This window comes from Microtus oregoni, unplaced genomic scaffold (assembly GCF_018167655.1).
Source record: "Microtus oregoni isolate MIOR12 unplaced genomic scaffold, Mior012 000011F_ref0000422, whole genome shotgun sequence".
Taxonomy (NCBI): Eukaryota; Metazoa; Chordata; class Mammalia; order Rodentia; family Cricetidae; genus Microtus; species Microtus oregoni.
This window is the reverse complement of record NW_024543070.1, coordinates 29,331,995-29,344,921: the sequence shown is the minus strand read 5'-3', so window position 1 is coordinate 29,344,921 and position 12,927 is coordinate 29,331,995. Positions and strand designations below refer to the sequence as shown.

The 12,927-nt window shown below is 44.7% G+C and overlaps 1 protein-coding gene across 5 annotated transcripts; it reads right to left on the bottom strand.

Moving 5' to 3' along the window:
• Positions 1-325: 325 nt before the first annotated feature.
• Positions 326-10,702, bottom strand: LOC121453522 (zinc finger protein 24). Of its 5 annotated transcripts, none has more exons than XM_041660372.1 (4): positions 10,507-10,702; positions 7,049-7,550; positions 6,238-6,382; positions 326-2,759 (listed from the first exon to the last, which is right to left on the bottom strand). In XM_041660372.1, exons 2-4 carry the CDS (start codon positions 7,463-7,465, stop codon positions 2,221-2,223), a joined length of 1,101 nt encoding a protein of 366 aa, XP_041516306.1. In that variant the 5' UTR covers positions 7,466-7,550; positions 10,507-10,702; the 3' UTR covers positions 326-2,220. The 5 variants fall into 5 exon arrangements, with proteins under 5 accessions (XP_041516306.1, XP_041516311.1, XP_041516309.1 ...); XM_041660377.1 differs by having other exon boundaries at positions 10,525-10,702; XM_041660375.1 differs by lacking the exon at positions 10,507-10,702 and adding an exon at positions 10,234-10,483.
• Between the last annotated feature and the right edge of the window lie 2,225 nt (positions 10,703-12,927).

The window sequence follows — 12,927 nt, the reverse complement described above, 5'->3', positions numbered from 1 at the left end:
TAGCCAGAGTCAGTTAAATATACATCCCACTGCTTTCCTTTTCCTTTATACCATGAGGGGTTTTAGACCAGTCCTTTGTCTGAAATTCCTTCCCAACAGATACACAAGGGTCAGAGCCGGAAAGACAACACCTATCTGCCAACTCTAGTACCGCCTTTTCTGTGCTTCCACTCTACCAAATCTACCCCTAAAATTGCTAAGTCTGGCGTTCCACCCTATTACCTACTCTGTCATCCCAGCAGTCATCAAATGTGCCACCTCAGAAACCTACTGGGAAAGAACCAGCCATAAACAAATAAGGAACACGATTCCAGGTCATGCTACCTTAGAGCAGAGGTGTTTACAGCTTTATTGGACATTAAAGTGTTTCCTCTCAGCCACAGAGAAAAGACCCAAACACAAGTCCCTACCTTTCTTGTATAACTTAAAAATACATTATAGCATTACTACATATTTATACTTCAATAAATCTTAATCTATAAAGCACGTTTTTCAGAATTGTTATCCGAAATCTATGAACAAGCTTCATTCTGCCTCATTCACCAGCTGCACTGCATTTAGAACTGTTTTCAATAACTCACGCAAAAATCTCACTTTTCAGTTTAAAATTCAACCAAGTACCAGATATAACCCAAATTGTTGGAAATATTTGTCCTCCTGTGGATCATTTTCCATGTAATGACGCCTGTCTTACATAAAAACAAACAAACAAACAAAAAACCCCACATTTTCTTATCCTCGATGCTTTAACTTCCAGAGTTTGCCACTAAACAGTAGAGCCACAGTACCTGGATTCTTAGCCAGGTATACAGAATCCTACTACTAAAATGTGTTACACTTAATGTTTTTTTTAAAAAATGTGTTAAGACTGTAAATTAAAAAATTCAATCAATTCTGCCAGTTAATAAAACTAGTTATTCATAGCCTAGTTATTTATTTTTAAAGGTCCATTCAACTTAACGTGTAGTTATAACTACAATACTACTAGAAATTACATTTGGATTTTTAAGATTCAAAACTGTTTAAACTAATAGAGGGTATCTTGAGCTCACCTCTGAAAAGTGCGAAGAGCTGACTAGCTAGCTTTCTGAGCTGACCTCCCTCCAAACACAACACACTGCTAAGAGAACTAAACTCTGGGAATCTCAGAGTGACCTGGGAATGCTGACGGGGAAACCCCTGTGACTTACAGTGGAACAAATACCTACCTGCTGACAGTAGGATCACAGTACCTAGCACAGTGCATTGTCGGTAAAATGTTCAGTAACAAATGCATGGCTGTTTTAGCCTGGTGTTCAACCCTTTTGTACCAAAGGAATAAGAAGAGCAAACCTGATATTGTTGCCCTCCCCTCAAGGAGTTTTCTATACCCTTAACTAGGATGAGAGCAAAATGAGTTAGACTGGAGATTTTCTAAAAGCCACATCATCTAAGTGCCTAATTTTACATCTGCCTTTCAACACCAGCATTCTTCCTTAGTGTAATATTTATCTTCACTTTACAAGTGCTATTTTTACATAGGAAACTCTCTTCATTAGTAAGATGCCCACAACTTAGATAAAATCAGTTTTTTTGTTGTTTTTTGTTGTTGTTGTTGAAGTTTTCCTAAGGAAAGATGCCTGTATGTAACTGAAACACTTCAGTGTGTAACTTGTCCAGTTTTCCCTCACTCTTTAAAATTCTGCCACCATCACTCATCTGAGATCTTAAGGCGCATTTAACATTGAGGCTTTGACTAGCCTTTATCTTCTAGTTTCCCCAAATATACTCAAACTGAACAAAAGGAAACTAAATGTTCAAAGATGTTTTTCAATGATGGGCTTTTAGATTTTACAATTCTTACATTGCCTTTTAAAATAGAAAGGTATGTATTCTTATAAAACAACATTCCAATGACCAACACAGAAATAAACTCTTTGTCTGAAAAAGGAAATTGTTAAGAAAGGGACAAAGAATTAGGTAGCTCATTACTTGGGAGAAAAGAGAATATAAATATCACATGGAAATTTTAGGTATTAATACCTGAATTATTTAAAATTTCAGTTTTTAGGCCTAACAGCATTTCTTTCGAGATAATAATGATGAAGATTTTTTTTTTGTATCTCCCAGTGGATTTTCTCAGTCAACAGGGAAAAAAACTTTTCTCTATCACTTCATGTTTTTAATTGTCTTCATTTCTGAAGAAAAAGACCTGAGTGCTCATTGTTTCCCCCTAATTTCTTAAACTTTCACAACATTCAAAAGTTTTTCTGCATTGTGTCGTCTCTGATGTCTAAAAAGGTTTGAGCTCTGACTATAGGACTTTCCACACTGAACACATTCATAAGGTTTCTCCCCAGTGTGGATTCGCTGATGATTAATGAGCCCAGAATTCTGGCTGAAGGCTTTCCCACACTCAAGACACTTGTAAGGTTTCTCCCCAGTGTGGACTCGCTGGTGCTGCACAAGGATGGAGCTTCTGCTGAAGGCTTTTCCGCACTCGACACATCCGTAAGGCTTCTCCCCACTGTGGATTCTCTGGTGAAGAATAAGGGCTGAGCCCTGGCTGAAGTGTTTTCCACATTCGTCACATATGTGCTGTTTCTTTCGAGAGGGATTTCTCTTTCTTTCAAATCTGCCCTTGGGTAAACAGGTTTCTCCATATTTAAAAATCTGAGGAACACCTATATTAAGAGTGCCAGGAACTTCCTGAGATCCCACAGCGGAAGCAATCTCCTGCTTTGGAGCCAGCGCTCCATTTTCTGTCCTGACATCATCATCTGAAATAAAAGAAAATACAAGTATCACTCAGTTCCTACTTGAAGAGAAAAGAACTTGAATGGGAAAAAAAAAAAATGGTTATTTGTTGTTGAGACAAAGTCTCACTATGTAGCCACGGCCAGCCTGGAACTTGCTATGTATATACTAATTCAGCCTACCTCTGCCTCCTAATGTTGGCATTAAAATTATGCACCACCATGCCTGGCAAAAAAACAAACAAACAAAACAAAACAAAAAGTTGTTCATGAACTAAAACAAACAAACCCGTACACATCTATGAATATATGAGGCTGACAATTCTCAATAAAGGAAAGGGGGGTGAGGCCAGTGAGCCACTGCCTGACAACAAAACGACACACAAGGTCTTATCTGATCTAGTTTGTTTGTTTTATTTTATTTATTTTGTTTGTTTTTTCATTTTTTAAGACAGGGTTTCTCTGTGCATCCCTGACTGTCCTGAAATTCATTCTGTAGACCAGGGTGGCCTCAAACTCAGATCCAACAGCCCCTATCTCCCAAATGCTGGGATTAAAGGTGTGCGCTGGTTTTATCTAAATTTAACATAGGGGCTAGAGAGATTGCTCAGTCATGAGGAGCACATGGCCCTTCAGAGGACCCAAGTTCAGTTCCAGCACCCACACTGGGAGGCTCACAACCACCATCACAACTCCAGGTCTAGGGGGTCCAACTCCTCTTCTGAACTCTCTGGGCAACTGAACAAATGACATACATACATATACATACATACACACACATACATACACACATACATGTAATACACACACATAAAATTTTCTAAATAGAACATAGTCAAAAAGGTGACAGGTTATAAAACAAAAGTGAAAAATCAAACTGATATGGCTAGGTCTGAAGGAAACTTCGGGAGGAAAAATGATGGCCATTAGGAAACAGTTTTTAAGAGATTATATCAAAATGAAGGAATAACAAAAAGAAGGTGTCAAACAACAGCTGCTGCTGAAATAAATTAATGTGTCACAATCAATACTGAACTCAAAGCAGAACAGAGTCCTGATAAGAAGTCGAGAACTGGGTGTGGTGGCACATTCCTTAGACTCCAGTACCCAGAGGAGGCAGGCGTCTTCAGACCAGGCAGAGACAAAGACTCAAACAAACAAAAATACAAAACAAAACAAAACAAAAAAACCCAGAATAAATAAAACCAAAAACAGCCAAGGATGACCTGAGGCAGCCTATGTTAACTAAAGCCGACACTCAGAGCTTCAATACAGCCAGGGATGACCTGAGGCAGCCTGTGTTAACTAAAGCCGACACTCAGAGCTTCAATACAGCATAATGAAAAGTCTGCATTAGCCGGGCGGTGGTGGCGCACGCCTTTAATCCCAGCACTCGGGAGGCAGAGGTAGGCGGATCTCTGTGAGTTCGAGGCCAGCCTGGTCTACAGAGCTAATTCCAGGACAGGCTCCAAAGCCACAGAGAAACCCTGTCTCGAAAAACCAAAAAAAAAAAAAAAAAAGAAAAGTCTGCATTAAAGAAGCTCGCCCCAATTTGCTATTTGTCACAGCAGGCAGAAACACTGTTCCTTGTAAATCTGAGTGAGATGTGTCTAGAAAAAAGCCTTGGTTTTACAGTGGCAGCACTGCCTACTCACGGGCAGAGGAGAGAGCAAGACTCACCCACAGTCCCCTGAAGCTTAGGCCACACAGCGTAACAGGGACTACGGTGAGCAGCAGCACTCGAGAGTGGCCGGGGGAGCCACCATGGGAAAGTCAAGCGGGAAAGCAGGGGGGAGGGAGACCCAAGGGCCCAAAGGGTTAATGCGGCTTAGCTACTTGAAAAGTCAAGTATGAAGGGCAAATGAGGACCTGTGACATGAAATAAATGGAACTCTCTGAACGTGAAAGCGGCTAGACTGCTCAAATGAGGCCAACCATGGAAAGCCATCCCAAAATTTAGGAAGGGAACAGCTTTGACCCATGAAAGTACACCTCTGAAGAGCACACTGAACAACATCCCACGAGCTAGGGAAAACTACAATAGTGAGCGGATCGCACCTCTGCCTCAGGTCTGATTTACAGTACCATCCCCTCACACAGGAAGAAAACCTGCTCATGTCCTCATGTGTGGCAAACCAACATTATCTCCATCTACCTCAGAGACTGACGCACTCTCAAACAAACTTCCTACAAACAAAACGCCAACACAGCAAGTTTAGTATCCTAGGGCATATAAACAAGTACACAGCATTAAGTGCCAGGATACTGGAAACAAAAAAATCTGAATTATAACAATTATACTTTGATATTTCTGCATTTAAGCCATATTATAGCTTGGGAGCCTAGTTTGAATAAATACTTAGGAAAAAGTAAAGAGTTTACCCTCGTCTCATTTCTGAGGTTTTTATTTTTATTTTTTAAGTTCTAGAGGGCTGCAGAGATGATTCAGTGCTTAAGAGCACATACAGTTCTTGCAAAAAAGCAGAGTTCAGCTCCCTGCACCCTCACTGGGCTCATTACCCACCGACAGCTCCAGGGATCCAGTGCTCTCCCCTGCCCTGAGACCTGCACGCACATGCACAACCTCACACACAAGCACACATACTTTTGATTTAAAAGATCTTTTTAAAAAGCTTCTTAAGGGGTCTGCAGAGATGGCCCAGTGGTTGAGCACTGTCTGCTCTTCCAGAGGACCCAGGTTTAATCCCCTGCACCCACAGGGCAGCTCACAACCATCTGTAACTCCAGCTCCAGGGGGTCTGACTTCCTCTTCTGAGTTCCAAGGGCACCTAGCATGCACATGCTACAGACACACATGAGGGCAAAACACCCATACACATAAACTAAATTAAAATATGGGGGGAAGGGGGCTGGAGAGATGGCTCAGAGGTTAAGAGCACTGCCTGCCCTTCCAAAGGTCCTGAGTTCAATTCCCAGCAACCACATGGTGGCTCACAACCATCTGTCTGGTGCCCTCTTCTGCCCTGCAGGCATACACACAGACAGAATATTGTATACATAATAAATAAATAAATATTAAAAAAAATATGGGGGGAAAGTTTCTTAATTAAAAAGGGGTAAAATATTGAGACAAAAAAACCAGAAATAGCTGAAATCTTAGAAAGTAATTCAAGTAATAAAATAAAAAGGTTGAAGGAGACTTCCAGTAAGTTCACCGTATTAATACAGTTAGGCAGGAGCCAAGAACAAGAGAGCACAATGCAGACGGCAGACAAGCAGTGGCATGTGTGATCAGACATGGTCTACAGGCGCTGGCGCAGAGTCAGGCAGGCCGAAGCCCCAGTATGGGCAGTCGTCATGAAAGAAAAGCTAGAGATGCTAAAACCGAGGAGTGAAAACTCCCGAGGCCATTGAGTCGGCCACCAGCAAAGTCAGGCTCTTCACAGCATGGCAATTTCTAAACAGCAGTTTAAAACTGTTTCTCCAAAAAACAAGCAAAGCACTCTGGGAAAGGCCGGCCCCATAGAGTTCTGATCCTCACCACAGTGCCTCAGAGAGCTGAGTTCCCAGGATGCCCACTTGAGCTGGTTCTCCACAGCATCAAGCTCGGAACTTGGTAATCCCTGAGCGTCTTCTTGAGACATCTCTTCTACAAGCACTTCCCGTTTCCGCCGGCGGAGAGAAACCTGAAAACATGGTTTTAGTTTGGTTGAGAAGGAATTTTGATACTAAGCACATAAGAGATACCACAAAAAAATGCAATACAAAGTTCTAGACAGCAGAGCAGTGTTTAACTATGCAGTGTTGTATTTGTTTAACTATGTAAAGATGTGCAGCATCTGTTTATATTATGTAAAGATGTGCTGCTGTTTTACTCTGCCTGCTTAAGGCACCTGACTGGTTTAATAAAAAGCTGAATGGCCAACAGCGAGGGAGGAGGTATAGGTAGAAGGAACTTCTGGGCAGGAGAGTAAGTAGGAAGAGGGATTTAGGCTCAGAGAAGAAAAGGAAACGATAGGGAAACACCAAGGGCCAGTCAGCCAGACAGGAAGGAAGCAAGAAAGTAGGACACACAGAATAAAAAGAAAAGTAAAAAGCCCCATGGCACAACCTAGATGAACAGAAACAGGTTAAGTTAAAGGAGTTAGTGGAACACTCATAATTAATAATGTCTCTGTGTCTTCATTTGGGAGCTGTTTGGCGGCACAAAGAAAATTCCAACTACAGAGCAGCACAGGTATTGCAGAGTGGCAAATGAACAGGAGGGAGGCACAGACATAATTTAACTTAGTCAAATGAAGTTAATCGCAGTTTGTCCACTGACTTGGGAAAAATGAGGCAAACATGCTCACCGGCTGTCCAGGATCATCAAGTTCACTCTCCAAGTCCTCTAGAACGGTCACTGCCTCCTCTCCATTCTCTGGGTGATGTTCTCGAACCCAAGTCTGCAGCTCCTTAGGTAGGATGGCAACAAACTGCTCTAACACTACCAGCTCCAGTATCTGTTCCTTAGTGTGTGTCTCTGGTCTGAGCCACAGGCGGCAAAGTTTTCGGAGCTGGCTCACAGCCTCTCGGGGACCTGGTGAGTCCTGGTATCCAAACTGCCTGAACCGCTGTCGGAAAACCTCTGGGTCAGGGAGATGATTCCAGGAAACGCTCGATCCCTCCTCACCATCAGGGTCCTCTAGTTTCACTCGCAGGATTTTCTCTTCTTCATCTGGATTTGGGATTATAAGTATTGAATCTTCTTCCACCGACTGTGCAGACATCCTGTTACAATCCTTCAAGGAAAGGCAGCCGAGGCAGGATGTAGACCGTACTCACAGAAATACTCTGCTTTCCTCAAAGGTACTCCTAAGGGATAAGAAATAAAAGACACACAAATTACCGAATACCCCAAGATATTTGAAAGCAGCAGAAAAAAAATTGTTTTTACTGGATTAAAAATTTCAATCAATAGTTTATATCGACTGAAATGCTACCACAGGTAGCCAAATCTAGCCTGCTGCCTATAGTAAGAGTAGTGTAAAAACTTACACTAGCCATAGTAAGAGTAGTATAAAAATTTAAATTGCTAAAAGGCATGGAAACATTTTATGATAGGAAAATATGATGTATCTGTCTAGGGCCAGCAAGGTCACTCCATTAGCAAAGGCACCTGCTGCCGAGCCTGATGACTTGACTCTGACAACCAGCATTCCATAGGAGAGAACTTACTTCTTCTGTTATTCTCTGGCCTCCACAAGTGTGACATGATATGTGGAGGCCTACACACACATATACATACACACACATAAAATTAAAAAAATACTTTAAATAAAAAAATGGTAGGCCGGGCGGTGGTGGCGCACGCCTTTAATCCCAGCACTCGGGAGGCAGAGGCAGGCGGATCTCTGAGTTCGAGACCAGCCTGGTCTACAAGAGCTAGTTCCAGGACAGGCTCCAAAACCACAGAGAAACCCTGACTCGAAAAAAAAAAAAAAGGTTTATTTTATGTGCACTGGTTTTTGCCTATATGTGTATCTGTGTAAGGGTGTTGGATTCTCTGGAACTGGAGTTACAGGCAGCTGGGAGCTACCATGTGGGTGCTGGGAATTGAACTTGGGACCTCTTGAAGAGCAGTCAGTGCTCTTAACCACTGAGCCATCTCTCCAGCCCTGTATTTTTTAAATTTGTATCCATAAATCATTACATTTAATCATAGTCCAGGCAATAATGGAGAGTTCACAGGGTTCGACAATTTCAGCTAAGATCTAAAGCAACTTAATATTTACTATCTGGCCCTTTCCAGAAAAAGATTGCCAGTCTGTGACATGAAGTCAACAGAAGGTAAATTAATAACCCAAAGAACCCACATAAGACTCTGTCAACTGCAGTGTTCTCCAGATGTTCTGAACCCTTGGGGTTGAAGAATTGGTTCAGCAAGTAAGAAGGCTTATTGCCCTTGGAGAGGACCCAGATTTGATTCCAGCACCCCAGAACTCTCTTCTGGCCTCCTTAGGCACCAGGCAACACATGGTACACGTATACATAAAATAAAAGCTAAATATTCAGAACTGTAGGACACTTAAAACATTTTTTGACATTGATCTTGTGTTTGTACATCTCAGGCAGGTGTGGAAGTTAGAGGACAGCATGCAGGGTTCGTTCCCGTTCTGTGCAGAATCTGGGGTCCAGCACGGGCGGTCAGGCTGGAGCAAGCCCCATACCCACTTTTCTTTTTGTCGTCATAAATCTGGATTAGGAAACAGGTTGACTGTCCGCACCCACCCCCGTGGTTAGAGACTGTATACAAGTACCGTGCAAATCTGCTCTGCTGCTGAGCTACTGCTCAGAATGTGAACACACACGCACACACGAACACACATTATTTCTTTAAAGTTAAAAAAAAAAAGCATTGCTTAGGAACGTCTGAAACAAAATATTTGTGAAAATGTTCTGTTCACTAGTAGCTGGTTCTGCTGTCCAGCACCTAGGTGAGGCAAGACTGTCCTCATTTACATAGCAAAGCTAACTGCGTTGCTGGCTTTTGCCACAGATTCACTTTTACACAGGTCAGTAACGGATCACGTAACACTGGGGAAGAAACTATTTCACATAAAAAGCAAATGGCATTTAGGCATCCATCACAACATACATGCACTTAAACTTACAGCGACAGTTCATCCCCTGCAGCAAATGCTATGGGAAAAAGCACTCACAACTTCTCACGGTGGCCTGGAGTCTTTTTCCTTAAATAGCTTCCCCTAGCTTTTCCTTTGGGGAAATCTGTGAGCTACTTTCTCATCCTTTTAGTATTTGCAAAATCATACCGGTGTCACGGTTCACAGCACATTACGAATAATAAGCTTAGCTAGGCAGTGGTGGCGCACGCCTTTAATCCCAGCACTAAGGAGGCAAAGGCAGGTGGATCTCCTTGTTCGAAGCCAGCCTGGTCTATAGAGCGAGTTCCAGGACAGCCAGAGTTACACAGAGAAACCCTGCCTTGAAAAAAAAAAAAATAGAGGAAGAATAACCTTTACAGCCACTATTTATTTAATCAGAGCCAAGAATATAAAAAACAGAAACTTAAGAAAACCTTACTGAAACCTGTCAAGGTGAAGACAAAGAATCAGAAAACACCGTATCAAACAGACAGACCATATAGATCCGTTAAATATTCTTGAGTGGAATGATGGCCTGATAGCAAAATCCAAGTTATTTGTTCCTATTCCTGGACCCGACCCTATCAACGGCTCAAACATTTCTACGTAATAGAAAAATTGCTTTTTCTCCTATTTTGTACTGCACCAGGCTCGTGGGACGAGGAGGAACGCCGCTGAGCACCTGGCGGGATCCTGGTCTTCAAAGACCTCCCGCCTCACAGCGCCGAGCCCAGCCAGCCCCAGTAACTCTGGCCGATGTCCTCTTCCCAGCAACCACCGCGAAGGGCCGCAGAGGCCCCACAACACCCCACTACCCAGGACTGGCGTTTCCGTCCTGCACCGGCGGGACTACAAATCCCAGAAGGCCGTGCGCGAGAACGACCGGATCCCACCTCGGCTTGAGCGATTCCCAGAACCCTCCGCGAGTCGATAGAGCCTCGAAATAGAACAAAACCGGTCGGTGGGGGAGGGGAGGACATGACGGCGAGGACGGGGGCGCTGGGGTTCTGCGGACACCCGAAGTACGGCAAGCCGCCGCCGCCGCCCTTCCGCCGCGGCCTTCTCCGCGCACGCCCGAGACGCCGAACGACGCCGGTCGCTGTCCGACCGCCCCGCCCCGCCCCGCCCAGCGCCCCTGCTCGAACCCTGCTCCGCACGCCGCTGACCTCTGGCTCGGGACCCACCGCAGCCTCGCCGTCCCGGGCAGACGCTGCGCCGTCGCTCACAGCCTCTTCCCACAAGCCCCCGGCGCGCCCGGCTTCCGGTCCGCAGGACTGGGGGCGGGGGTATTGGGGGGGCAGACGAAGCCCCGAGTTGCCATGGGGACGCGCGGCAAGCGGGGGAGGTGCGGCTTGATGACAATGGCCGCATTGAAGCCGAGCTTGGCCTTGCGCCTCTGCCGGAGTGGGCTCTGCTCTCTGTTCCACTCGACGAGAAGGAAAGGGGAGCAAGAGGAAAGTGGGCGGCAGTTTCCCGAGTGTCCCATACTCCTCGTAGGAGCCCTCTGAAATAACTAAGGGAAGTGAACATTTCTGAAAGCCTGTCACAGTCGGGCCAGGCACAGTTGCTCTCTCTTGTGTAAGTCTTCTTTACCCTCACATCCTATAGTGCAGGAACTTTTGACTATTCCCGCTTCAGGGCCGAAAGTAGGAAGGTTTGCACCTAAACATGGCTCAAACTGTTGTCTCCCACTAGCTGTGTTACAAAAATGACCTCAAGTTATCAAAGAAAACAGATGAGACTAGCTGCGAACTTCGGCTAGTAGTCACAGGGAATTTGTAGAATCTACGCATGCTTTTTATTTCATGCCACAAAGCAGCTGCAGGTGTAATCAATCGGAGCGCCTCATTCCCCAATTTAAAGTCCAGTGTATCTCAGCTACCTTAACTATGACACCAAAATGTGTTCCACTGCCCGGCAGGTCGACTATAGTCTGTTGCTTGCTTTTCCCCTTTGACTATGACTAGGGCTTATTGTGGAGCCTAAGCCTCTCTGGCCAATGTTCGTCCCCACATGCTTAGGGGCATTCTTAGAAGTGATCGAATTACATAGTTTTGCTTAGAAAGTACTGTGAAGGTCTCTGTCCTGGTTTCCACAGCCACCCCCACCTAGTCTCAGGATGCCGGCTGGTACACAGAAAACTCAGTACAATTTCTTTGAATAAGTGAATGAATTGCTAGCTGGTCACATTGCAACCTTTGCTAGGTCACATGTTAAGTCTCAGAAATGGCACAAAAGAGCCCTGTTTTGGAAAGCCTTGCAGACCATTTAAAAGATCCCAAGCTTTGCATCATTGTCTCATTCGGGAAAGGGCCTCTGCGAAGTGTCCTGGCCTCTGCTCGGGTAGTGAATGGGAACAGTAAACAAGCAGCTGGCCACACAGCAAGCGCTCACCTTCCTACAGCCCCTGCTAAGGCCTTCCTTCACTGTGAGGCTTTTGTCCAGCAGTTCACTCGCTTTTGCCTCAAGCCAGGATCCAGCTTGGCTGCTCCCTGCCGCCTTTCGAGCCTACTGTTTTGTTTCTTTAAGAGATTTTATAGCAAATAAATCTTGAAAAACAAAAAGAAAAAACATACTCAAGTAAAAATGTGGCATTTTGTAATCTGCTTCGCCTCTTGACTCCATTCTCAGTTTTAAAGTGGGGACCAGTGAGAATTGCCTCGCAGCACCTCTTCTTTGAAGGCACTCACTTTAGAAAACTGTCATCTCAAGCCCTAGTATGAGGGCTTCTTTCTAGAATCATATCCCTGGTCTTCTTAAAGATCTAGTCAAACTGGGGCAGACTGGAGCTGGAGAACCCATAGCTCAGTTCCCAGATCACAACCAAGTATAACGCAGCTCTAGGGGATCCAACAACCTCTTCTGTCTCCATCACACTTGCACAGACATAGCATCTTGCTGGACAGCGGTGGCTCACACCTTTAGTTTCTCCTCCCTCTCTCCCTCCCTCCCTCTCCCAATCTCTGCCTCTTGTTTGTGGGTCAAATGTAAGCACTCAGCTACTGCTCCACCATCATGGCTGCCTGCCAAATTCCTTACCATGATGGCCATCAACTCTACTGCCCCCTGGAACCCTAAGCCCCAAATGAAATGTTTTCTTTTATAAATGAAGTGGTGTGCACGCCTTTAATCCCAGCACTCAGGAGACAGAGGCAGGTGGATCTGTAGGTTCGAAGCCAGCCTGGTCTACAGAGCTGGATCTAAGACAGAGAAACCCTGTCTCAGAAAAACAGCAAAAAAGTTAGCTTGGTCATGCTGCTTTGCCACAGCAGTAGAAAAGTAACTAAAGCAGGCTAGCAAGACAAAAGTTCCCGCAGCATTGCAGAGCCTCCTGGACTCAGGTGAATCTCAGTAGTCAAATCGTGGGCGGAGCTGCACCAGCAAAGGTTCTGGTCCTGACCACAGGCCCACCCCTCTGTCTTTTCTGTTAGAAGCTCAGCAGGCTCTTCAGGACTTGGAGAAGGCATGTTGATGACTCTTAATTTTGCAGACATTCTGCCTGGCAAATAGCTCAGGGCTGTAAAGGCTTCTTCCTGAGGATATGGGAATCTCCTTACAGATTGTCCGAAAGCACACTAAAGATAGAA